Below are 27,483 nucleotides of genomic sequence, written 5' to 3'. Positions count from 1 at the left end.
AGAGTTATTATCTAGAACTAACCGCCCTGCCTGGAGAGCGGTATGAGAACCAGAGAGACGCTACCTACTAAGTCCAAACACCATAGCAACGAAACAAAACAAATAAATATGAGAAACTTTCCAGAATGTCACATTGGGCTGGTTCAGAAGCTGGTGTCGCCCTCTGACCCTGCACCCAGATCCTGCAGGACAGGTGGCTCCTGGGTGTTATGGTCTGCTGTGGAAGAGTGTGAGCCCTGGGAGGGATGGGCTTGGAAGCAGTCAGGGATTTTTCCAGAAAAAAAGCAGACAAACAGGAGGAAAGAAAAGAATTTTCTATTCTCTGTAAGGGTGTTTTAAAAATGTTCCGAAAATGTCAAATGGAAGAATTTGCAGTTCTCATATGTATAATGAATGCAAAGCACTGTCATCTGAGAAAATGCCAAACTGTCCTTTAACAGGACAGCTCTATCCCAAGTATAAATCTCTGTCCCTCTTAGAATAAAAAAGAATTCAAGTGGATTTTTAGTTGTTGTTGTTGTTGTTGTTGTTGTTGTTGTTGTTGTTGTTTTATAGCAGGAATTGAACCCAGAGGCCTTCTACCTCTGAGCTATACCTCCAGTTCTATTTTATTTTTTAATTTTGAAACAGGGTCTCACTAAGTTGCTCAGGACCTCATTAAGTTTCTGAGATACTAAGTTTCTGAGGCTGGCTGTGAACCCGGGATCCTTCTGTCTCAGCCTCTCAAGTACTGGGATTACAAGTATATAATACCATGCCTAGCTCTCTCTCTTTTTTTTTCTTAAGTGGGCTATTGTTTTGTTTTATTTGGACTGTAGATTGAACCTAGAGGCATTCTACGTCTGAGCTATACCCTGAGTCCTTTTTATTTTTTGATTTTGAAACAGGGTCTCACTAGGTAGCTGAGGCTGGCTTTGAATCTGCAAACTTCTTATCTCAGCCTTCCAAGTACTATAGGAGATTATAGGTGTGTACCACCACACCCAGAAATATAGAAGGGTTTTTTTTTAAACATCATTGTTCTTCCAGAGAACATGTGTACAGTATAGTGGTTGAGAGTTCAGTCTCTGATGTTAGACTGATCCTGGTTCCTCAACATGCCGTTTAGACATCCCAACACCAAAGGCAACCTCTTTGCCTCAGTTTCTTCATCTTTGAAGCCATGCTGATAATAGTATTTCTTTCTCACAGGATGATTTAAAGGACTTTATATGGGATGGCTATAAGTTCTTGACACACAGCCAACACTGGACCCATGTTAGCTTTATCATTATGTATAATAGGATATATATTGTAGCCCCTATAGCCTCATCTGTTCAAGCCTGTGGACCCCATCCAAGCCACAGTAAGAAGCCAGACTAGCCAAGAAGGAGACAAGCTTTGAAACAAAGATCCTTTGAGAATAGAGGTTAGAGATGAGGTCTTTCAGGTCTTGCCAAAACTCTAACATTAGCAAGAATGTCCATGGAGACACCTCAGGCTCACAGGGTGGCTTATGGAGAGGTCAAAACAGCCAGCAGCGCCCAGGACTATTGTTAACGCACCAGCGTAACAGAGGGGAGCGGAGTCCTGGTCTTGATTCAAAGCAAGTGTGGTCAAGTGCACAGGGGTGGACATGCAGGAAGGCAGTGCTTATAAGGTGAAAAACTGTCTTCTCTCCACCCTTGCCTCTGCTGCTTGACATCACTTTGACAAGGAACAAAGCTTTTTATGCCACGGAGCGGAGACCCACTGTTTAAACTTGCATTAAAGATATATATTTTTTAAGTTTTGTTTATTTCAAGGGGCTAGATACAGCTTCTGAGATCAGTTGAGAAATACAGCAGGATAAGAAAAGTGCTCAAAAGAGAGCCTAAGGTGCCTTTCCCATTTATTTATATCCAGCAAAATAAAACAAAGTGCCCCTTGCAATAAATGAATGTCAAAGGCATGGCACGTATCTTAAATTAGAAATAATGGGTGTTGTGCAGCTGATTTCCATTTTACCTTCCTCAGCTCACTGGAAACTGGCTAGGATTTCTCCCCCACTACAGCTTCACTGAAATGCTTATAAATTTCCTCTGCTTTGCTGCCGACATTTTGCTTTCTAAGCATAATTTCACCGATTGGTCTTCCATCCAAAGTCAAATAGCTTTTTGGTTTTAGAACTCAAGTGCTTAAGATATAACTCAGTGCCACTAACAATTCAAGTGCATGTCATCCAACATTCTTAGAGATGAGAAAAATATAAAGACTCAAAAAAATCGTCCAACAGAATTTTGAGTAGAAACGTGGTTCAACTAAAAATAGTTTGGGACCCGAGTGTGGTGGCGCACGTTTGTAATCCCCACGCTTGGGAGGCGGAGACAGGAGGATCACACAGGTTCAAAGCCAGTCTCGCTGGCTGTGGAGATTCCTCTCCGGGACTTGGGAGGGAGAGACCTGAAATGAAGGCATGGACAACTGTCTCTTGGACAACTGACAACTTTATCCTCTAGGACTAAGTTTTTATACCCTTTTTCAGCTACGCTAAAACCTCAGGTTTCGTCCATGTCCTCCATCAGCTGGCTTAAGAGGCTCTGTTTCCAAATTTTAAAAAGTATAAAATAGGTCTGGGGGTATAACCCAGAGGTAGAAGGGTTTCCAGGAACCCCCGTACCACCAAAAAAAAAATTTTTTTTAATTAAAAAAATAAAAATAGTGTGGGAACTACCAAACTGACCTTGACCTTAAATGTCAGCTTAAGATCTGAAGTAAACCCACCTTTTAAATGTTGTCTCTAAGACTTGCTAAGTTAACATAAGTTGTGTTTTCAGTCGTCCCTCACACGATGCTATCTGCCACCCACCAAGGTAACAGCGATCATGATTTTAAATGACACTCCCTAGTACTTGTGCTTCAGAGACAACCCAGAGAGGGTTCAAGTACACCTTTGATGGAAGCCTGGAAAATTACTATATTATGTGACTTGTCAAGGTCTTTGTCAAGCTTGTGATTTTTATGATGTATTATATCACGTACTCACCTGCTTTTCCTCTGAGTCACCTCATTTTTTTCTACCTTTGCCCAAGTAACTTAATGAACTTTAACTTAGGGAACTATAATGAACTCAAAATCTGAAAACAATTGAAATTTTCTACTAGAAAGTGCGTGCTACTTATCTTCATTAGTTTCATAGTGAAAAGTACAGGATCTTAATTCTGTGAATCGTTTCCACTTTCAAAGCTCACGTGCTCTTTGCCTGGATGGCAATTAGCTGGAAAACTGTGGCTTTATATTTGTCCTACTGAGGAAGATGTCGATGATGTGCTTGATAATGAGCTTTTAGCAAAGTATGGAAGAGGACTGTATCACCCGTGCTTATTAAACTCCAAACCAAACACCCACTTTCACCCCTACATGACTGACAGCTAAATGCAACCAGACCAAGGACCTGTTCAGGTAATGACACCACTGAAGCATCTCTCTTACCGTTCTGAATGAGGGTTTGGGACCGTGTGAACCTTCCATGGACAGCCGTCATATGCAGGGGACTTTTGCCATCTTTACTCTAAAAAGTAAAGAGGGAGAGAGAAACAGTGGTGGTGCTCATGAGCCAGTAACATCAATCAGAAACATCCTCTCAACATTGCTTAAATGCCCTGAATACATCACAATTTTACTTTTGTGTATGTGTATGAGGTACTGGGGATGGACACGGGCATTCTACCTCTGAGCTACATGCCAGCCCTATTTTTTTATTCTTTTTTGAAACAGGGTATCACTGAGTTTCAAAGGGCCTCACTAAGTAGTAGCTGAGGCTGTCCTCAAACCATAATCCTCCTGCCTCAGCCTCCCAAATGCTGGGATTACAAGTGTGCACCACCACACCCGGCTACAATTTCACTTTTTTTTTTTAAAACAAAAGTCTGATCAATGATTACCAAGATAATGTTTAAAAGAAAAGATAGAACATGGATGACCTCTCAAGTTACTACATCACATATTAAAGAGGTTTACAGAAGCAATCATCCAGAATATTTCCCTCTTCTCTTGTGACCTACTGTCAAAGGAAATTTCCTTCAAGGTGTTTTATTTTTTCAATTTTAAAAAGGCAAATGATGTATTAACTTACATGGCCTTCTTCAAACAGTAGTTGATTAAACTGCTATAAATCACTGCAATTCTCAAAATGGTTAGAAATCCTCTACCACCCCCTACTTTAAAGTTTAAAGTTGATTCACTCAACTCATTAGAAATCATAGGATTAAGGCATACATCTGCTTAGGAAATTGTCATTTTAATGATCAGCTGGAAATGCATGTTGAATGTATATGTCTCTTGCTCATGATAGAAATTATGGAATCTCAGAACACAGATTAAACCAAAAGTTGAAGAGTGTACAGAATCTATATGTTGGTCATTATCATACCATAGACCAAAGTCCTACATATTAATTAAGAAATAAAAATTTCTTCTGACAATTAGTCTAAAAGAAAAAAATCACTGTATTTTACACCAATAGCATCTCCCAAAGAGCAAATGTACAGTCTGTCCCCAACTTATACTGGTCCCACTTAATAATTTTATCTTTACAATGGTGCAAAGTGATTCACATTCAATAGAAACCATACTTCAGATTTTGAATCTTGATCTTTTCCTGGGCTAGCAATATATGGCATGAGACTCTCTTGAAATGTGGGACAGAAGGAGTGAGCAGCAGCTCCAGTCAGCCATGGGAGCATGAGGTAAACAGCTGGTACTCAACAGTGCACTGTGCTGCCGAGCTGAAATGCCCTAAAGGTTAGATGTGCTAAATGCATATTCAGTTTATGATGGGTTTTTTAGGATCTAGCTGCATCTTAAGTCCAGGAGCATCTGTTTTCCCTTTCAAGTAGCGTGCATGTGTGTGTGTGTGTGCGTGTGTGCGTGCGTGCATGTGTGTGTGCGTGTCTCAGTGGGGATTGAACCCAGGGGCATTCCATGTCTGAGCTATACCCCCAGCCCTATCTTATTTTTATCTGGAAACAGGATCGTACTAGGTTGATGGCAATCTCACTACTTGCTGAGACTATCCTCAAACCTGAAATTCTCCTGTCTCATCCTTCATTTAAGTATTTTTAAAAACTCATGCAATTGTTTTTTTTCTAAGTTTCAAGAGAAACATTTCTCTAAGTTTGAAGATAAAATAGGAGGTTTCGAAAATATGCTTTTGTTTTTGTGATGAAACCGAAAGACCTATGTTGTAAATTGACCTTGCTTTTAAAAATTCCACATTGGAAACAATCACTTAAATAAGTGTTTCTTAGGCTAAGCCAAGGTCCACCTACATCTGAATCACCCAGGGTACTGATTAGAAATAAGAATTCAGTCCACAGTACCGCCAAAAAAAAAAAAAAAGAATAGGAATTGAGGCAAGGGACTCCTAATTCTCACCTGCACAGTACTAGAGTACATGAGCTGTTGCTGTAGACTATGGAATGAAATAACTTATCAGCCCACAAGGTTTTAGCACAAGAAATTTTATGAAATCCTATAGGTCTATTCCTTAGAAAAGAGGAAGGTAATCACACAAAATCTGTGCCAAGGGAAGAGTTAATCAGAGAAGTCATTGTATCTGGATTGGAAAAAATACTATTAGGGAGATGGCAGAGGATAGAACCAATAGGATCTACTTAATATGATTACAACCTGAATCAGAAAATAATGAGAAAGGAGGATGAGGGAAAGCTTGATGCTTTACTGGAAGTAATATTTTTTGAGAAAAAGGAGATGTAGCCAAGAGCAGAAGGGTGCAGCAGCCCAAGAGACATCCAGCAGGGGGGTTCCTAAAAGTCGTCTGACTCCACAGCTTGGTGCTGGCCTCCAGGACTGTCAACTGTTCGAATGACTGACTGTCATTCCCGGGTACTACTTTGGAATAAAGATGTAAAACATCCCCTTCCAGTAAAAGAATGACAACAGTTCAAGACAGAGAGGTGGAAACCTCAGAGTTAAAATCATGCCAAGTGAAGTCTGCCAGACCCAAGGAATCAAGGGTCACATATTCTCTTATATGTGGAAGCTAGAGAGAAAAAGAGGAAAGAGAAGTGACCTCGTGAAAACAAGAGAGCCCCTGAGGAGTGGGGGGCCTGGGGGAGTCCAGGGAAGGAGACAGACCCAATAGTGTCATGTGACATATGAATGCACCACTATACCAATTCTACTATGTGCAATTATTATGCACTATTTAAAAAAGTTAAAAGGACATTTCAGAGTTGGCATGAATTTGTCCCTAGGTGGTGCTATTTCTTTAAATTTTGCCCTAGTATTTTCTCTCAAGTTTAATATAAAACATAAGTAATTATCACTTAATTAAATATATATATAACTATAAATACTTTAGTGTTTAGAAAATATCTTCATAAATGTTTAACTAAGTTCTTTCCCATGCCTGGGAAAGAGTTTAAAAGCTTTGCCGGGGAGTAGCGACTTGATAGCCATCTAACTTGCAGGCAAAGAGCCAAGGCAGAAGCAATCAGTTTCTGTAACACATAAGTTTGCAAAGCTGGTGCCATTTCAGGGATTGCAAACATCACGGTCTTCTCCTTGGGATGTTTCTGCCTCTGGTAAAGGGACAAATAAACAGAGATGTCCAAAGTTAGGAAAACACCAAGTTGGCTAGATGGCCAGGGGTGCTGCTTGCTTTGGATATATCCTTGCAGATCTTTGCCAGGGTTCATCTACTACTGAGTCTGGGCCATAGCTGCCGGCGTTTTTGTCACTGCGATGCGGTAGGAAGAGATGGGGAGATGGGGATCAGAAGTGCTAAGAGTATCATGGTAGCCATATGGGGGCACCTTGTTCTTAAATATGATTGATATGGGTAGAAAGGGAGTTAATTATTTTAAAAAGCCACTGAAAAACCAATGAAAAATCAATAGAAAGACACTTTTTATTTAGCCTCTACAAGTTGGAGCTTGGAATATTTGAGTTGATACCAGGGACCTACTGCATTTCAGTATCTGCCTGGGAAATTTTTCACACAGGGCACTTGGCCGTTGCTGCTGTTCCTAGAACATCAGACCAGGGTAAGGCGTTCCTGAGTTCTCATCGTGGAAGATATGATCAATTCCTTCATCTCTTCAGAGGCTTTCTTTGATAAAATTCTTCATTTCTAGTGTGCCTCCACTTTCCCGATACATTTTCCTATTAGATTAAGGGCTTTGAAAGTTTTGAGAATTTGCTTCATTAAGTTGGTTCAGGTTCAGTGAATCCCTAAGTCATAAATGAAAACTATTGAGCCAGGTGTGGTTCGCACACCTATAATCCCAGTACTTGGGAGGCTGAAAAGAAGAGGGCTGCTCATGGCCAGCCTCAGCAACTTAGTGAGACCATGCTTCAAAATAAAATGGGGCTGGGATGTAGCTCAGAGGTAGAAGTCCCCTGGGTTCAATCCTTAATACCACACATACACACATTGAGGATTAAGAGTATTTTGAGAGCAGCACCATACTGCCGGCGGCAGCGGCGAGTTCACCGGACGGCTACAGCAAGCCGAGGTGAGCCGCTGCGGAAGAGCCAGGTGGGATTTCTCGCCGCAGGTAAAATCTAAAGCTCCCAGTGGCTGAGCTCAGCACACGCTGCAAGGATTCAGAGTGGAAATCAAAACCAAGAAGAAATACGCCAGCCTCATGGCCGAGGGCGTAGCAGCAGCGCCTCATGGCCGAGGGCGTAGCAGCAGCGCCATATTGCCACCAGCGGCAGCAGCAGAGAATTCACCGAATCCAGTACGGCTACATCTGCGTACTCAAGAACAGTGAGTCAAATTGCGGGCCACAGAGGAGAAATCCCAGTACTGTACTCCCTGGGACTTGACCCAGTGGGGGAGGGGCGGTGGCAGAGATATCACACCATAGGAGAACGTGCAACCTGGCACCCCCCCACAGTCTAGAGCAGCCTCTATTGACTCTCTGGGTCGGAGACTCTGTGATACAACCCAGTAAAGGAGTAGTGGGGTCTGAGATACTACTGACTCGAGATCCAGAACACCTTAAGGGAAGTCATAGTGACCCAAGGGAAGAACCCAGAGAAGGCACAAACTTCCGAAATCATGGGAAAGAGGAATAATACTGGAGCAATGAATGCCCACAACCCCACAACATCAGAACCCGATAAAACAGAAAATCAGAGATTTCTAGAAGATCAAATCAGGAAAATAACTGTAGAAATAATAGAGGTGCTTCGAAAAGAATTCAGAGAGAGCCAAAAAGAGATAAAGGATGCAATTGATGAAGTAAAGGCCTCAATTCAAAGCACAAACAACCGATTAGACCACATGGAGAACAGAATCTCGCTCTAAGAAGATGATCATTCCAAAAATGAACGCATAGTTTCTAATCTAGGAAAAAATATCCGACAGCAGGAATCTGATATTGAAGAAATATGGGCCCATTTTAAGAGAGCTAACCTAAGAATAATTGGAATAGAGGAGGGAAAAGAAAGTGAAACCAAAGGGATCAACAATCTCTTCAAGGAAGTAATAGCAGAAAATTTTCCAAACATAGAGCAAGAGGTCGATACACAGGTCCAGGAAACTTATAGAACTCCCTTTAGACAGGATCCGAGAAGAGGATCCCCACGCCACATCATTGTCAAAATGACCAATGTGGAAGCCAAGCAGAGAATCTTAAAGGCAACAAAAACAAAGGGCCAAGTGACATTCAGAGGCAAACCAATTAGAATCACTCCAGACTTCCCAAACCAAGTCAGGAGAGCCAGAAGGGCTTGGAGTAACATATTCCAAACTCTGAAAGAAAACAACTTCCAGCCAAAAATTTCCTACCCAGAAAAACTTTCTATCAAATTAGATGGAGAAATAAGAAGCTTCCACGAGAAACAGAAACTGAAGGAATTTATGTCTTCAAAACCAGCACTAGAGAAAATATTCAAAGAGATTAACTACAAAGAAGAAATAGGTAACACACACCAGAACCAGAGAAACAAGATTTTCCATCCAACAGACAACTAAGATTGGTTATCTGTGGAGATTCATTATTTATGTTAGTCTTTTACCTATCTCTAAATGGTATTGTTTGCCTTTATTGTTGTTAATTTTTAGGATTTCTAGTTGGAATATTTATATAACTTCAGATATAGCATTTGGAAATATTTTATCCAATTCTATTAGTAACTTTTAACTCTGTTTACATTTTCTTTGGATATACAATATTTTTTTTTAATTTTTTAGGGAGTTTGTATACTCTTCTGTTGCCTGTGTCATTGGAATCATAACCAAGAAATCACTGCCAATTTCAATGTTGTGAGGTTTTATGACCCAGATTTTCTCCTAAAAGTTTATAGTCTTAAGATTTATATTTAGGTCTTTTCTCTATTTTGAGTTAATACTTGTATGTGGGATTAGGTAAGGGTCCAATTTTATTCTTTTCCATGTAATTATTATTTTTCAACAATATTTAGTTAAAAGATTATTATTCCCACCACCAAATGTTCGTGGAAACCTTGTCAAAAATAACTTGACAATATAGGGAAGAATTTAGCTCTAGGGTTTTATTTAACTCCAATGGTTTATATATCTGCCTTTAGAATAGTGCTACACTGTTTCAATTATTGTAGCTTTATATATTTGAAATCAGAAAATATATATCTTCTAGCTTTGTTCTTTTTCAAGATCGTTTTGGGTATCTAGAGTCCATTTTCCATATTAGGATAGATTTTTTTTCTGAAAAATAAGTATATAAATATATGATAGTTTCACCTAAAAAATAGAAAAAAATATTCTCTGGTAAGAAAGAAAGTAAAAAGAAATATTGAAATGTTATCTTTAAGTCATCAAAAGCTAGGTATCAGACAAATGAAACTGTTATGTGAGATTATCATTTTTAATTTTGGATAAATTGCTATAATACTAGATGTCAACCACTAAGCCAAGCATGGGAGGAAGAGATGGGGAGGGAATGGGGTGGGGATCGGGTGGGGGCTGACTGGGCGATGTGTGCATGTATGTCTACAAAAGTTTGTATCCCACTATGATGTATGAATACAGTGCACCAATAAAAAAAAGAGTATTTTGATAAATATTCATACTTTCTCAGGTTAGAACTCTATGTTTTTCCAAAGAAAAATTAATCCTTGGACTAAATAGTTTTAGTTTTCTTGATCACTCTTTTTCTCAAAGATCCATTCCTTCTCCCATTCCTAACGCCTTCTTTTCTCATCTTCTAACACCCACATACCTTCCCTAAACGTATAGACATTATCGCTCCCCGGGGACTTGAAAGCCTGATGTCCTCTGCGGCATGGTATCCCTTGATACACACAGCTCTGTGGCCTGCTGGTTGGCATGAAGCATTCTGTGGGACTCCGCAAGGCCAGGCTGGCAGTGAGGGGTGTCAAATATAGTTGGGAACCCAGAGGGTTTTAGAATTTAATGGAGAACCATCTAAATGCTGGTTTGAAAAAGCCATGTATATGGTTCAGTTTGTTGTCTTTTATTTTTAATGGTTCTGAATGCCAGAGAAGGCATGTTGTTGACTCAGATGTACAGCCTCTCCTTTCCTTGCTTTTCCTCCAAAGTTCCAAATCCCACTGCTGACTTTGCCCATCCCACTGCACTCCTTCAACTTCTGTAACACAACCCGTTCTATAATTGGGTCCTGGTGTGTTCAGAGGAGGAGGTGGCCCGTTTCAGCAGCTATGTGAGGGGCTTCAGCTTCAGTCTTCTAGGGCTAAGTGATCTGAGGGGCCAAGGACAGAAAAGAATTGAGACCATGGGCTGGCTAAATGTTAGTGACCTGGAGTTAAGCAACCTAGCTACGGCAAATTCTAAGCCTGTCTTTCTAAGACTTATCTAGCAAAGCTAAATACATAGTACTTTTTAAACTCTTACTTTTGACTGTTTGCAAAAACAGCCTTAAGATGTTACAGAAATTGCAGTGTGGTCTGTAATGAAGAAGACATAATGACATGTTCTTCCTACTTGAAAATTACAAGTGAACCTTGAATAAATTGTTTTATAAAGTGTCATGTCTTTATTACTTTATCGCAAAATAATATGGCCAAGTCAACGAGCTAGAGTCAATCTAAGTAAAACGAGGGACTATAAAATGTAAGTAGAACACACATTTCTCCTCCTCTTTCTCTCCATCCTGTAATTGCTCAGGAGGCCATCACTTTCAGGGTTTTGTGAGACCAGAGAGAAAGGAAGTGAACGCATAGGTGGGTACCGGCTGCCTTTCAACATGCTAGTTCTCTCAAACTTTGGAAAATCTAAACCAATACAAACTGTCATGTGTCTACAAACATTTTAAAATCAAAACACAAGGAGCAATGTGATGTGGAGAGATAACAACTTTAATTAGAAAGCTACCTCCAGAGTCACACAGGGTATCTGTGCAGAAATTTTAGATGATCCGCACATCCAAGGTGCATCTGGAATCACTAAGGAGGACTCAAAGGGAATCAGGAAATCAGAGCATGTAGAGAGAGTAGATGAAAGGAGTCTGAGGAATGCTAGGCTTGACTCAAAACATCCCTTACACTGATAATACATACATTCAAGTCTCAGATTTGAACATGGCATTTCTTATATTCTATTTATGATTAGCAGTCCATGGAAAAATAAATATTAAAAACAAGTAAATATGCTATTCTAGTTCATTGTATGGGAAAGAAGAGATGCTGTCATAATGTACCATATGGAGTCACAGTTCCTTTTCCAGTCTGCACTGAGCACTAGTCAGCTGACAAGAAGAGGGCGGGTGTGCCTTCTAGCTTCAGGCACCAGGCACTCAGAGCAACCGTGGAGACTGGTGAACACAGCTGTTTTATTTAACTTCGATAATTTTCCTTCCTTTAAAGTGTCCACAGGATGTCCCTCACATACCAGGAGGGCAAGACAGATGTCCCTAGTCCTGGAGATATTAATGGTTTGGCTACCTGTGTGCTTCTTGCCCCCCTTGGGACCACGCTCTGTGATTTCAACCCCATGTAGGATTTGACAGTTCTTTAGTCTCATTAGTCCTCCCAAAGACCTTCTTTTTCACTTTTTTCAGGACCTTTGGTGCCTCCAATTATAGGATGTGGGGCTCCGAAATCCTCCTTACCTATTCTACCTTCCCATTTCTGTCTGCCTTGCACCTTCATAAAGACACTACACTCTCCCATGAGAGGTTAGCCTTCAGGTTACAGTCTACAGGATACACCTGTAATCCCAGTACATGGGAGGATAAGACAAGAGGATTGCAGGTTTGAGGCCAGCCTCAAACTTAGTGAGACCTGCAGCTTAGTGAGACTCTGTTTTAAAATAAAAAAATAAAATAGGGCCGGGGGTGTAACTCTGAGGTAAAAATACCTGACTCAATCCCTGGTCACACACACACACACACACACACACACTCTTCATTTTCTCCTTACCTTGTCCAACCCCTTTTTTCGCCATTCCTTTCTCTGGCTCTCTCCCCTCCTCCTCCTAATCCTAAGAATAATGGGCTCCTGGAGTCCTCTCTCCCCCCCTCCACTCGCGCTGCAGTGTTCTCTCCTCGGGTGATACCAACCTTTCCTCCCTGTTTCCACTGTCACCTTCGTAAGAATGAGGCCACAGAGATGTGCCTATTCTCTACAGCTCTCCATGCCAGGGCTGAACGGGCTCCACCTGGGTTCTCAGGCTGGCTGTACCAAAGGTTTGAAATCAGATCTTCAAATACTAAACTCATCTGTTTTTCCTCCTCCGTCTGCCCTTTCTCCTGACACTCCCTCTTAGTATTAACAAGAAGAGTCACGTAGGAGGCACTCACCACGTGACAGTCACTACCCTGTGGATTCTTAGTTTCATGAAGAAGATACTATCATTACTCTAATTTTACAGATTAAAAAACTCTGCACTGCACAGAGAGCTTGCTTGCGAAGCAACCTGAAGGCTAGAATTGGGGTCTCGGCAGTCTACCCCGGAGCCGGATACCCCCCCACACACATTGCTGCCTTACCCTCCTCACCAGATTCCAATCCCTAACCCATCTTCAGCCCTGGCCCTTGTCCTGCCAGTCCCGCCAATTTCCTCCCTGACAGCCTCTCCCTTCAGGTGGCTCCTTCCCCTTCCCAGCCTCTGTCATCCCCTATCTAGACACTGTCACTGACTTTCAATTATCCTCAAGCCATCCTCTCGAGGTCTACTGTGCCTGGATTCTCTTTCTCCCAAAATGAAAATAGCCGTTTCCCCTACTTTCAAATATAAAAATGACACATACCCGTTGCTCTAAAGATAATATATATGAAAAATATAATATATATGAAAATATAATATATATTAAAATATATATCATATACTATATTAACACATAACATATAAGATAATATATATTACATATATACATATAACATGTATATATTATATAACATCTATTAATATATTAATATTATATATAGTAAAGCCCCAAATCATAATTTTGTCTCTGCAGGGATAACTGCTTCTAACACATTGATAAATACTCCAATGTTTTTCTTTTTCCATTCATAAACACTGCTATGGTTTGGATGTAGAATGGCCCCTAGACCCTGTCCTTGGAGGCGGGCTTGGCTGCTGGGCAGACGTCCCTGGGGGTGTGGCTGAGGGACTGCATGTGTGTGCCCGCGGACCCTCTTCTCACGCTCTCTCTCTACCTCCGGCCTCCATGATGTGAGAGCAGATTCCCTCCACTTGTTCGTTCTCGTTCTCTCTCTCTCCTCTCCTCTTCTCTTCTCTTCTCTTCTCTTCTCTTCTCTTCTCTTCTCTTCTCTTCTCTCTCTCTCTCTCTCTCTCTCTCTCTCTCTCTCTTTGCTCCCCATCGCCATGGCATGGCTCTCAAATATTTTCCTAAAGCAAGCCACAGATAGTGGCTTCAGTGACACAGCCCTGACTTCTGGTCATTCCTTTCCCCATCACACTTACTAAGGATTACCCAGTGGCCTGTGTGGACTGTGCCGGGGTGGGGAGCAGGCCTGCGATCATCAGTTAGTCCTTCCTTTGAATTCTCAGGGCTCTGCCCTATCAGCTCAGCACTGATCTCTTATTAGAATCTGGGCAGAGTCGACATCCTTGAGACCCAGTGTTTTCCCTGGGGCATCCTCTAAGCTCCCAAGGACATATGGCTAGAGGCTTGGTGCCTTCCAGCAGACACCACCATGGCTGGAGAAGCAAAATGGCAATTTGTGAAGTCTCCCGATCCAGGAGAAGGCCAGGCGAGACACAGTGTGCAAGGTCGGGTTCATTAACACGTGGCACGATTTGTAACAGTGAGTTACGCTCAGACAGAGCTCAGTGCAAAGGCACCAACACAGAGAAAGACCAAGGGAGTCCTACCTGGATGTTAACATCTGCGCCATTATTGACTAACAATTCCAGACACAGAGCACCATGTGTGGAGGCCGCAGCAAAATGCAAAGGGGTGAACCCGGTGCAGTTGGGCTGGTTCACGTTGGCACCGTAGTCAATGAGCTCGTTGACCACAGCGTCCTGTCCGTTGTAGCAGGCGATGTGAAGAGCCGTGTTTCCATAGACGTTGATCTCGTCAATCTGTGGAAGAGTTCAACACAGGACAATTAAAACCACTGGAGCCAGGTTACTCCACTTCCACAAAAAGCCGAATGGCTGTAGCTAGCAAATGGAAACAGCCACCGATGGGTGTAATTGTTTATAACTTACTCTCACCCCAGCAGGTTAACCTGGGTGTACCTGTCACCCTGAGGTAAAGATCAGGAAAAAGGAATGTGACCAAAAGTGACCCCAGAGGAGGGACTGGGGGCTTCGCCCCATTGAGAGGCATTTTCCAGCAGGGGAAAAAATAATAGGTGAGAGGCAAAATTGCTTTATTGCTTTTGAAATGCCAGAAAAAAAGTGAATCAGGGGAACCAGAAGAGAACTCCGAACTCAAAGGCCAGGGAACAGTGAACATAAAGAAAAAGGGTGGGAGATGGTACCAGAGGAAGCTGCGGGGTCCACACACACCAGTCAGGCTTGGGACCCGCCCCACTTTCTCTGGAGTCGGACACCTCGCCAGGCTGCCTTCTGGTGGCAGAGCAAGGGCTCTGTCCTGAGATGTGCTCAGTGCGTGGCTCCCTGTTGCTTCTCAAGACCTGTCCCAGGTCCTGGGTGTCACCATCCTGGTCCCAGTAGATACATACTAACCTGGTTTCCCTTTCATCCAGGGGCAGGATGTCCCAGAGCCTCCCCACTGCTTCTGCTCTGCTAGTTGAAAAAGCTCAACATCAGACACATCCTCCGTTCACCCCTGCTGTCTACTCACTCGCTTCTGCTGTAAGCCACAAGTTCAAAGGCTAGATTCTAAAGGTGGGATGAGAAGCCCTAGCCAGCCACTTAAAAATGACTCTTAGCAGGGTGTGGTAGCACACACCTGGAATCCCAGTACTTGGAGACAGGAGGATCTCAAGTTCAAGGCCAGGCTCAGCAACCGAGCAAGGCATTCTGCAACTTAGTGAGACCCTGCTTCAAAAAAAAAAAAAAAAAAATAGGGCTGGGGATGTAGCTCAGAGGTAGAATGTCCCTGGGTTTCATTCCCAGGACCGCTAAGTAAATAAATATTACTGTTTAATACATACTACATAAAATATACATGGCTATATATTTCTCTATCTATATTGATATGATAAGTCTATTTCTGGTTTTCTGCTGCTCAGTCTATTCCCCCATTGCCTTTTATCAATTTCTCATGTAAACACAAAGGAAAGGATGCTCAAAAATAAGTTCTTCCTAGTTGAATTAAAATGCAAACAGAACTTAATCACAGACAACAGAGACACTCCGCAGTCACCCCACACACACAGGCCACACAGTGGCGAACTGATTGACGCCCACCTCTACACCCAGATTCAGGAGATGTTTGACAACGTTGATCTGCCCGTTGGAGGCCGCAGCATGCAGGGGCGTGTAACCCTTCTTATCCTTGCAGGTCACCTCTGCGCCGTGGTTAATGAGCAACGCCACGACATCCAGGTGGCCTTGACAAAAGTAGCAGAAAACATCAACATCGTTAGCCATTATAGGACAATTGGATATTCACTTCACCTAAATATCAGGATTAGCTATTATTGCCACCAATATTTTGCTGACCAGCACAAATATTCATCAAATATTTATTGAATACCTACTATGTGGCATATATTATGTAAATGATGTGGGGAAAATAAAAAGATAATTCATGTGCAAGATTTTAAGATGTTGCAGAAGTGATGTCTGTCTCCATGTCAACAAAGAAGGACCAGGTCCTGCCAATATGTTAGTACCACAGCCTTTGTGTGTGTGTGTGTGTGTGTGTGTGATAAGGGGATGGAACCCAGGGGATTCTACCTCCGAGCTACACCCCCAGCCCTATTATTTTTATTCTTTCTTTTGAAACATGGTCTCATTGAGTTGCAAAGGGCCTCACTAAGTAGCTGAGGCTGGCCGCGAATCACTATCATCCTGTCTCAGCCTCCCAAATGCTGGGATTACAAGCGTGCGCCACCACGCCCAGCAGAAGTACCACAGCCTTTTTAAAGTTGTGTTGAATGAAAATGATGCTTTTGGAAACAACTGCCATTCTTCACTGAGAAGTCTAACAATCTGGTGTAGAAAACGTTATGAAAGGGGAAAAAAATCAGAACATCCCCAGATTGTTGTTAAGTCTTACAAAATTACTGCTGTTTAGTTCATTTTTAGCCGCCTAGAAATGGCAGTTTCATGTGGCTCAATGTAAAAATCTTGTCATGAATTAGTGCCTAAATATAAAACCCTTCTCTTATGGGTATCTTTTTGTAGAATACTCTGTTCCCTAACTCACTGTATACATTACAATTGGCTTTTATTTCATACCTGGAGATTGTTCAAAGCTTCAGGGTCACCGCTGTAACCATGGTTGATAATTGAAGGATAGAAGACAAGTATCAACTTTAGCACCTAAACTGTGCATGTGTGAGTGTGTGTGTGTGTGTATGTGTGAGTGTGTGTGTGTGTGTATGCACCCTTAAGTATGTAAACACAGATGTGTATATACTTGTGTGTGAGTGTATTGTACATGTGAGTGACAGAGAACAAGAGAGACAGACAATTTGGTATTGGCTTGTTTTATTTAAATTTAACTGTTTTCTCCCAAGACTTGTATACAGAAAAAAATTTATATTCTCAATTACTACTGGTGTGATCTCAAGCTATTTTCCTGGTTTTAGCCTATTATCCTAAAGAAAGTCACCTATGTAGCTGGGCATGGTGGTGCACGCTTGTAATCCCCACGCTTGGGAGGCAGAGACAGGAGGATCACGAAGGTTTGAAGCCAGCTGCATGCGCTGGCTTAGGAGACACTGTTTCCAAATAAAAATGTAAAAATAGGTCTGGGAGTGTATCCTGGAGGTAGAAGGGCTTCCAGGAACCCCAGTACCACCAAAAAAAAAAAAAAAAAAAAAAGTCACCTATCCCATTTGTATTCTGATGACACATGTAATAATGATTAATTTTATTTTATTTTTTTGCAGGTCTGGGACGGAACCCAGGGGCATTCTACCTCTGAGCTACACCCCCATCCCTATTTTTTATTTTTTATTTTGAAACAGGGTCTCACTAAGTTGCAGACGGCCTCACTAAGTAGCTGGGGCTGTCCACGAACCATGATCCTCCTGTCTCAGCCTCCTGAATGCTGGGATCATAAGCATGTGCCACCACGCCCGGCTATTATTTTAATTTTTTAAAGTCATTTATCCAAATGTTTTAACTATAATCACCAAGAATGAACTTGAAACCCAGGATTTCCACTCTCGCTTATTGTTTGTCCTGCCTGAACACGGATTCCTGCCTGAACACACTGTCTCCAACCCTGCAAGAACCCTGCCGACACCCAGTCTCCCCAGTGAACTGGAAAGTCCATGCCATTTTAAGAAATGCTAATGCTTCCAAAGTTTTAAGGTTCTTGCTTTTTTTTAAGCCCAACAATTCATTCAGACCTATCTATAGCCACATAATTTATTTCATCCTTGCTCCAACCCATTCTGTTTTCTCCCTACAATCATTGTTAATATTTAAAATGATAAAAGGCTCATGTGCTTGTTAAATAGGATTCAGAAAGGCAAAAAAAAAAAAAATCCTAAAAGTAAACCAAAATCACTTACACTCACCAATACCTACAGATAGCTAATATTTCAGTATATAATATTTCCCAGATTTGTTTTTATTGTACAGTATTGTTTAAATGAGGACCATATTATTTATACTGTTTTAGTATCTGTTTTCCCTCAGCATATCAGGGAATCTATCTTAAAAGCAAAAACAAAAAAACACCCACAGGGTCACCACTGTAGTTATCACTCAGGCCCACTGTGGGTCCCATTCTAGAATTGACCAGAATGATCTCCCATGGATGTTTACAACTGGGCGCTGATTCAGGCTGCTCACAACTTGGCTCCTATCTTCTCACTGCAGGATGCTCTCCAATTAGAAACACAATGGAAGGATCTTGGTTCTTCATTCATTTCCCATAACTCTTCACTGAGAATCAACGCTGGGAGGTTTATCATTGTTAGCGGGTGTGCACCAACAAATACAGAAGAAAAAAAAAAAAAAAAAAAAAAAACAGAGGCAGGAGCTCTCCTTCATCTCCCCAGTGGAGCGAAGTGAGCAGAGCTGAGGACTGCGTGCCAGCCTCGCTCACTGAGCCGCAGAGCATGATCTCCGGTGGTGATGCTGACCCCTTCCACCTACAAAACTGCCAGGGCCTTTTCTTCTCTTCCTTCCTTTTTGCTTCTTTCAAAAATATTTATAAATAAGAGGGCAAATGGCACCTGTGTCCTTACTTTGCTAGCCAGTCCCATTTCTTTTTTAAGCACCTTATTTTGCTGCCATAACAAGTTAAAATAAAAGCACAACGTGTGCAGCTTTCCAATCCAGACTGCAGTACATTCAGAAGTCCTTCATTCACCCCCTCCTCTGCACAGGATGAAGAGATGTCTAACAAAGCAACTGCCCAACTAGAGTGCTCTGTGTACACCAGGAGAATGGGCCAAAGTTTTACTCAGTCGAAACCCAAGCCCCAAGTCAGACTTGTCCTAGAGAAAGTCTCAGTAAGAGACCTGGGACTTATTTAGTTGAGGTCATGTACACTTTTCTTTCCATGCATGGAATCCTTACCCATATATGCCGCCCAGTGCAGGGCACGCCGGTCCTTCTTGTCGAATGCATTGATGTTTGCCCCTTTGGCCAAGAGTAAATTGACCATCTGAAAGATAAGCAACAGTGAAATCAAGCAGACACTCTGGAATGGTGAGGCTCCTCTCTCTGCAGGGGATCTGAACCCTAAAAGCAGGTCAAGACCTGGAGTTCCAACAGAGTAGGAAGATGATGTTACAGACACTGTGGCATGTGTCAAAGGGAAAGACTGAAGTGACTGCCTACTTTTTCTTTCTTTCTTTTCTTTTTTTTATGCAGTACTAGGGATTGAACCCAGACATTCTACCTCCCAGCTACATCCCAGCCCTATGTTTTACTCCTTATTTTGAAACAGCGTCTCACTAAGTTGTGGAGGGCCTCACTAAGTAGCTGAAGCTGGCCACAAACCCAGATCCTCCAGTCTAAGCCTCCCAAGTACTTTTTTCAATTCATTATATCACTAAATTTTTTTTTTGTGTGTGTGTGTGTGTATGAGTAGTACTGGGGACTAAACCTAGGGGCATTCTACCTCTGAGCTACACTCCCAGCCCTATTTTATTTTTTATTTTGAGACAGAGTCTCAGTAAGTTCCTGAAGTCCTTTTTAAGTTGTGGAGGCTGGCCTCGAACCTGCAATCCTGTCTCAGCCTCACAAGTACCAGGATTATAGGCATGTTCCACAAATCCCACTATGGCACTAAGTTTAAGGATAAATATATGTAGCCAGACATGGTTGTGCACACCTGTAATCCCAGTACTTGAGAGGCTGAGACAGGAGGGTTACAGGTTCAAGGCCAGCCTTGCAACTTAGCAAAACTCTCAACAATGTAGTGAGATCCTGTTTCTAGGCAAAATAAATAAATAAATAAAAATAAAAAGGGTTGGGGGTATAACTTGGAGGTAGAAGGCCCTGGGGTTCAATCTCCAGCACTACATGTGCACGCACAGACGCACACACAGAAGAATGAATATAATGTCCCAACTTTGGTGTACAAATACAAATCTCCACATTTTCCAAAAATCTCAGGAATGAGATGAGGTTCCACTTGGGGCCCAGTGGGTCTGTGTGGAGCACCCCGGTTCCCAGTTATGAAAACACCCACCTCCACATGCCCATTGAGAGCCGCGTGGTGCAAGGCGGTCCGCCCCCCTCGGTCAGAGACATTGACGCTGCTCAGCAGTGGGATGATGGCTTCCGCGCACTTCACAGCCTTATTGGCAGCTGCCACATGGAGGGGGGTCTGCCAGTTCTTGTCCCTTGCGTTGACATCAGCCGAGTGCTTAATCAGTACTTGCACTGCTTCCTACAACAAAAGCAGAGTTTGCAGGGGTCATTGACAAATGCTCAATCAATATTTACTAAGTCTAATGCTTCCCAAGATGCAGGAACGGTAGTGAGAAAGGAGAGATGCCCTGACTCACAGGCTGGCTCCAGAAAAGCCGCGCGGTGAAGATCACGAGTAGCACAAACCAAGCCAGATGCACTTTGCCTTTCTTTGTCAGGCTAGAGCCCTGGCATGCCTCTAAAATCAAATAAACCTTCCAAGCATAAAGTTTCCTTATAAGGTGTTCTCAGGCCAAACAAGAACACACTTGTGCAGGTGTGCATACCTGGGTAAAACATCCATAGGTCAGAGGCCCCCAGAGAGCATCTACAGTTAGAGGTGTTTGTCACTGGGCCTCCAAAGCCAACGCCAACAGACCTCAAAGCCCTTCAGATATTTTTGGATCAACTTATAGGCTTTCAGTGCTCTCTGCCAACGTGTGTGTGTGTGTGTGTGTGTGTGTGTGTGTGTTTTACTGGGACTTGAATCCCTGAGCATTCTAACTCTGAGCTACACTCCAAGCCCTTTTTATTTTTTATTTTGAAACAGAGTCTCATTAAATTAACATGTGCTGCCAGGCATGGTGGCTCACGCTTGCAATCCCCATGCTTGGGAGGCGGAGACGGGAGAATCGCGTAGGTTAAGAGACCCTGTTTCCAAATAAAAATATAAAATAGGTCTGGGAGTGTAGCCTGGAGATAGAAGGGTTTCCAGGAACCCCAGTACCACCAAAAAAAAAAAAAAAATTTAACATGTGCTGACCTGGAACCTGCAATCCTCCCATCTCAGCCTCCCATGTACTGGGATTATAGGAGTGTGCACCCATACTTGGCGCTCTGTCAACACATTTTTTTTTTAAATCTGATTTTATTTTCTGAATCAAAAAGAAGTATATTCATGTTAATTTTTGACTGTTTATATTTGCACTTTCTTTCAAAATACTTTTTAGATATTCACAGTACTCTGAATTGTATAAAAGTTAACATCTGAAACCATATTTTCTCAGAAGCCCTTCAAGGCATGCTGCCAAGATCTTACCCCTTAGTCTTATGTAATCAAGGGAGTAACATGCCTGTTACTCTCTCAATGTGAAGTTATGAATTTGCTCTGTCTTTTGCTTGACTTGTCCATGGTATGCTGGGCAACTTCTTTTGCCACTCTTGAGCTTCTTTACCGTTAGTGAGCCGTGAGCCTCTCACTTTTCTTTTTTCTACTAACCAGCCTTTTGACCTATAACTCATTACCCCCACTGTGAAACAGAATCACCTGGGAGCTCTTAAAAATAGAGATGGCTAGTCCCACCCCAGAGATTTTAATGGAGTTCAGCATTTCTGTAAAGCTCCTCTGTATTCAGTCAAGTGAATATATTGCTCCTTTTGTGAAGAGAATGGTTACTGGATGCTTCTCTCGACTTCCCTGGGATCAGCTGCTGGGGCCCTTTATAGAAACCATGCCCATGTAACACCCATAAACCAATGAAAGACACCAGTACTGCAGCCTTGCTACCCTTCATAGACCAAGAACTTACCCCTAGACACCTCATTCCCCATAGAACTAGATTTTCCAATCTACCACAGTTCTAAAAGGTCGGTAATTAATACATAAATGATGAAATTAAAGAGAATATTCCATGAATCAGTGGTAACATATTGAGATGAATGGCTAACCTGGACACACACACACAAAAATTAAACTGCAGATTGGGAGGCTGAGACAGCAGGATTGCAGGTTTAAGGACAGCCTTTGTAAGTAATGAGACTCTCATCAACCTGATGAGACCCTGCTTCAAAATAAAAATAAAAAATAGGGCTGAGAGTGTAGCTTGGAGATAGAATATCTTTGGTTTCAATCCCCAAACCACATACACAAAAAAATTAACTGCAAGTTTGACTGCAAAATCTATATAAACAGTGTGATAATTGAAGGATACTCTACCTACATGATATAAATAAAAAGCAGTAAAGTGACCAGGCCCAAGAAAATAATTTAAGGTTATCAATTTTTTAAAAAAGATACATGCTGCGCATCTTCAAAAAAAAACCTGAAAATAGAGTACTATTGAATATTCCCTGTGCCCACTTTAGAGCAAAACATGTGTATATGAATTATTAATGCTAGCCAGCTATTTTGAGACACGGCTAGAACTATGGACGATCAAAAGAAAAGTTATCTGTGCTCTAGCCTAAAAACTAGCTGAGTGAACAAAAATAAATTAAATAAAAGGCTAAATCACAAGTATATCATGACATCAGATTAAGATTAAAATAAGGAAAAATACCTTTTATCAAGTTGGGTCTCATAAATTGCAAAGCCTATTTAGGTGCACAGCTTATTACAATGTGGGGAAAAATACTGGAACCCCCTTCTATACTTATTTTCTTTAAAACAGAAAGCATTTTAGCTGGTATTGACTTCTTGGGCTATTACAGAGCTGCCCTCTGGAAGAATGGTCATCCACACATGGACAGGTGGGGGCGTGCCCTCTCCACGCATTTACCGAGTGCACTGATACGTACAGCGATGGCCTGCTACACCAACTCACAGATGCTAACATGTACCTTTACACCAGAACTCTAAAGAGGGCAGAATCCGTGCAAGGAAACTAAGGATTAAAGATACTATTGATAACAATGCAAGTATAAACAATGAGCAAGTCACAGACAGAAGTTTATTACTTCTCCTAAAAGCTTTCTGTACTGACAGGGTAAAAAGCAATGACAAATTTAATCAGCTCTGACAAGAACTTGGCCAGGACAGAGAAAAATCATCGGGAGAATATTATCTGCATGGTTGTGTAGCTCTATGATAAATGAAAAGCCTTGCTCTGAGTATATGGTGCTTTGACATACTAGCTAGTTCATATGTATAATTCATAAATAAATGAGATGCATAGCATGCATGCCCGAAAGTTTTACAGACATTTGACCCAAAAGGTTGGAGATAAATATCGCAAAGTGATACTACAAAAAATAGTATAGTATCCTATTCACACAGTACCTGCTAAATAATAGCACGTGCTGTCACTTGAATACCTTTGCCCAATGTGTTATTTTGCTGTATTTCAACAGACTCTTGATTTGTATTGAGTATTATGCAAATTTGGAGTAGACTAACAAAGTAAAATATACAGGATCATTTCACAAATGTATAGAATTTGGAACTAAGCCCATTGTAGTCATGAGAAATTTATAATTTAGCCGGGCGTGGTGGCGCACGCTTGTAATCCCCACGCTTGGGAGGCAGAGACAGGAGGATTGCGCAGGTTTGAAGCCAGCCGCGCTGGCTTAAGAGACCCTGTTTCCAAAAATAAAAAAGTATAAAATAGGTCTGGGAGTATAGCCCGGATGTAGAAGGGCTTCCAGGAACCCCAGTACAACCAAAAAAAAAATTATAATTTAAGGGTATCAAAAATTGATTACTTTTATTTGTGGTACTAGGAGTGGAACCCAGAGGCTTTCTACCTCTGAGCTATACTCCCAGGCCTATTTTATACTTTATTTGGAAACAGGGTCTCACTGAGTTGCTGAGAGCCTCACTAAGTAGCTGAGGCTGGCTTTGAACCTGTGCGATCCTCCTGTCTCAGCCTCCCAATCGCTGGGATTACAAGTGTGCACCACCACCCCTGGCTCAAAAAATTGAATACTTTTAAAGTAAGTCAGAGCAGGTAAGTGCGACATTGCCTAGGAGAAGGTCTACTTTTAAATGAAGACTTACAAATGATCGATTTGCAATTAACACAAAGCAACATCTAAGCAAAGACAGCATATATTATTTACATGCCAGTTATAGTTTATATATAAATAGATACTTTTAAAGTTCATGGGAAACGTAGGTATTTTTAAATAGATGGGAGAGAGTGAGGTGGGGACTGGGTGGGGGCTGGCTGGGTGATGTGTGTATTTATGTCTACACAAGTTTTTTTTCTACCACATTGTGATGTATAAATACAATGCACTAATAAAAAATATTTAAAAAAATAAAATAAAATAGTCAATACCTGTGTGTGTGTGTGTGTGTGTGTGTGTGTGTGTGTGTGTGTGTTACTTGGGAATGAACACAAGGTTATTCTTCTCCTAAGCTATACTTCCAGCCCTTTTTTTAAATTTTGAAACAGGATCTCACTAAACTGCCAAGGCTGCCTTGAACCTATGATCCCCAATCTCAGCTTCCCAAGAACTGAGATCATACAGATGTGCACCACAACACCTGTCTTAGTCAATACCTTTAAAAATATTTTAATCATAGCTAGATTTTGGTCTGTTTCTGTAAAGAGTTTTATTGGGACACAGCCTTCTTGGTTTGTTTACTTCTTATTACAATACATGCTGCGTAGTTGTGACAAAAAAAAAACATCATGGTATCTGCAAAACCCCAAATCCTTGCTCCTGGCCCCTTATAGAAAAAATTTGTAATCTCCCTTATTTGAGTTACCACAGATTTAAAATTATTTTTATCTGGTTAAAATAAAGTTGTATTATTTACCAGGAAAATACAGTTTGAAACTAAAAAGCCTTCTAAGGAGAGCAGGTGCCATGGAGTCTGTGGTGTGGACCTCGAGAGAAGCCCTCCCTGGGCACTGGGGGGTCCCTGTGAATCTGGGAGGAGTGTGGGCAGCTGCTTTGCTCTGTAGAAATAAAAAGCACATGGAGTGCTGCAGGAGGGATGCTGACAGAAAGACAGGCAAGGGACTGGGCTCTGCACTCCAGGGCAGAGGTGACATGGGCGGCCCAGGGGGGAAGAAGGGACAGGTCAAACTAACACACAGGAGGATGCTTGTGGAGCCAGCCAATGAACAACCTAAATCTCTGAAAATTCTGGGAAGTCAATAGAAGAATATTAGACTTTGTACAAGATAGTGTATGTAGCTTCTAGATAATCATATCTGTTTAGAAGGTGATCCTGACCCACATCTGGGTTGTTTGCTCATAATTAGAATAAGAAAAAGTTCACGCTCATTCTCAGGTAAGTGACGGGAAGGGGTCGCTAATGTTTACTGAGTGAACTTTAGGCCATCCCCATGAAAGTGCAAATTGTGTCACATTTGCCTTTCCTACCAAGGCCTCTTACAGCTAGAGGATGCCTAGAAGCAACCTGACTTTTATTCCTCTACTTTTGTAACATGTTTCAATTTTTCTGTTCTCCATTTTTAATTTTTATGTCTGTTTATGTAATGAGTTGCATAGTTTTCATATTCCTAATAAGAAAGAACTCTACCAAGAAATGCTTAGCATGTGGAGGAGGACACCTTACTTGATTTCCAAGGGTTCATTTTTTTTTTTCTTTTTCAGTACTGGGAAAGGAACCCAGGGGCATTCTGCCTCCGAGCTACACTCCCAGCCCTATTTATTTTTTAGTCTTTTTATTTTTTATGTCTTTCTTCTCCTGTATCATATATTGACTAAAAATTAATATTCAGGAGTTAGGCCCTGATGAAAATCACAAGGTGAAAAAAGAAGAAACACTGATGTGGGAAGGGAAGTTGAACACTTTCTGAATCAAGAAGATATTTTGACATTGCTTTTCAAATGACCTGTGGTCAAGGATTTGTTTTTTTTTTTTAAATAAAACTATTTAGAGAGTGAGAGGTAAACATAAAATTAAAATTTAAAAAATTATTAATTCAAATGTGTCAAGAGCTAATACTTTTACAAAATGTAATAGAAAGTAGTAGAATAATAAAATGAAAGAATAAAAAGACACAAAAATGATTAACTTAAAAGATTTTACTAAATTTAACAAGCATGAAAGTGTTAAACTGCTCTAAAAGTTTCTGGGTACACGCTCTTATCATGACAGGTAAGGCAAAGGCGCATGGGCCAGCACCTGTGTGTGCACCAAACGGCAAGTACTGCACCTTCACAGCCTGTTTCCTTGTTGATGAACAAACACCTGGGCAGATGCGGGCATTTCCCCAAATGGAGGTATCAGCCCAGGAACATTCAGTCTTAAGGCTGTAGGTCTTGTTGGCTAACACTCTACAGCTGCCTTACATCAATGCAGAAATAGTAGAGGGGAGGACTGTCCTCAGTGTCACATGGGAGGGAACCAGGAAGGCTTTTGCTGTCACTTGATTTCCACATTGTATGAGTTTCTCTTTTTTTAGAAGTCACTCCAACTTCGTAATAAGAAGTAAAATCATACGCTGTGACACATGGAAAAAATGAAAAGAAGTAGAAAGCAAGTATTTTAAAAACTTAATACTGTTTGTCTGTTTTATTTTTTAATTTTTTATTGGCACATTGTAGTCATACATCTTAATAGGGTACAGGATGGTAGAGTCATACATGCACGCATCACTCATTTGTTTTATTTTTTAATGTGCTTTACATTTAAAGACAACATAAATTACTCAGTGGAGCTGGGTGTGGTGGCAAAGGCTTATAATCCCAGTACTTGGGAGGCCAAGGCAGGAGGATAGCAGGTTCAAGGATAGCTTCAGGAAATAGCAAGACTCTCATTAATTTAAGAAGACTAAGCTGGGCATGGTGGTATACGCTTGTAATCTCAGTACTTGGGAGGCTGAGACAGAAGGATCGCAAGTTCAAAGCCAGCCTCAGCAGCTTAGTGAGGCTGTCGGCAACTTAATGAGACCCTGTTTCCAAATAAAATATAAAAAAAGAAGACCACATTTCAAAATAAAAATAAAATAGGATTGGGATATAGCTCAGTGGTAGAATGCCCCTTGGTTCAATCCCCAGTGCCATAGATAGATAGATAGATAGATAGATAGATAGTTAGATAGATAAAAAGTAATATCTATGGTTATATACAGTTCTTTAAGGCATAAGCAATATCAAATTTTATAAGTTATAAGTTGCTTTGGAACCAGTTCAGAGTCTTAGACAACTTTTATTACTCTCCACAAATCTTGGTAGATACCTCACACATAGTATATATTCAATAAATTTGGATGGAATAAATATATTGCTATAATCATGAGCAAGCTCTATTATGTAATAATCTGTAAGTATCAGCAGGATATTTATTTAGCGTGGTGTGGACTGGCATCCCTGAGATTCGATTCAAGTCCTGAAGATTT

The 27,483-nt window shown here is 41.3% G+C and overlaps 1 protein-coding gene across 1 annotated transcript in view; it reads right to left on the bottom strand.

Annotated features, from left to right (window-relative positions):
* The window catches only part of ANKRD44 (ankyrin repeat domain 44), a gene marked incomplete at both ends in the record, with an annotated part of 322,519 nt that overhangs the window by 130,599 nt on the left and 164,437 nt on the right, over positions 1-27,483 (bottom strand). The window contains 5 exons of the mRNA XM_080689357.1: positions 3,451-3,529; positions 14,294-14,506; positions 15,806-15,948; positions 19,103-19,190; positions 20,223-20,423. Of these exons, the coding sequence (XP_080545483.1) occupies positions 3,451-3,529; positions 14,294-14,506; positions 15,806-15,948; positions 19,103-19,190; positions 20,223-20,423 (724 nt within the window). The remainder of the gene's footprint in view (positions 1-3,450; positions 3,530-14,293; positions 14,507-15,805; positions 15,949-19,102; positions 19,191-20,222; positions 20,424-27,483) is intronic.

This window comes from Muscardinus avellanarius (genome assembly GCF_963383645.1).
Source record: "Muscardinus avellanarius genome assembly, chromosome: 2".
In the NCBI taxonomy this organism is placed as follows: Eukaryota; Metazoa; Chordata; class Mammalia; order Rodentia; family Gliridae; genus Muscardinus; species Muscardinus avellanarius.
Note: the sequence above shows the minus strand (reverse complement) of the source record. Positions and strands in the feature narration are given on the sequence as shown.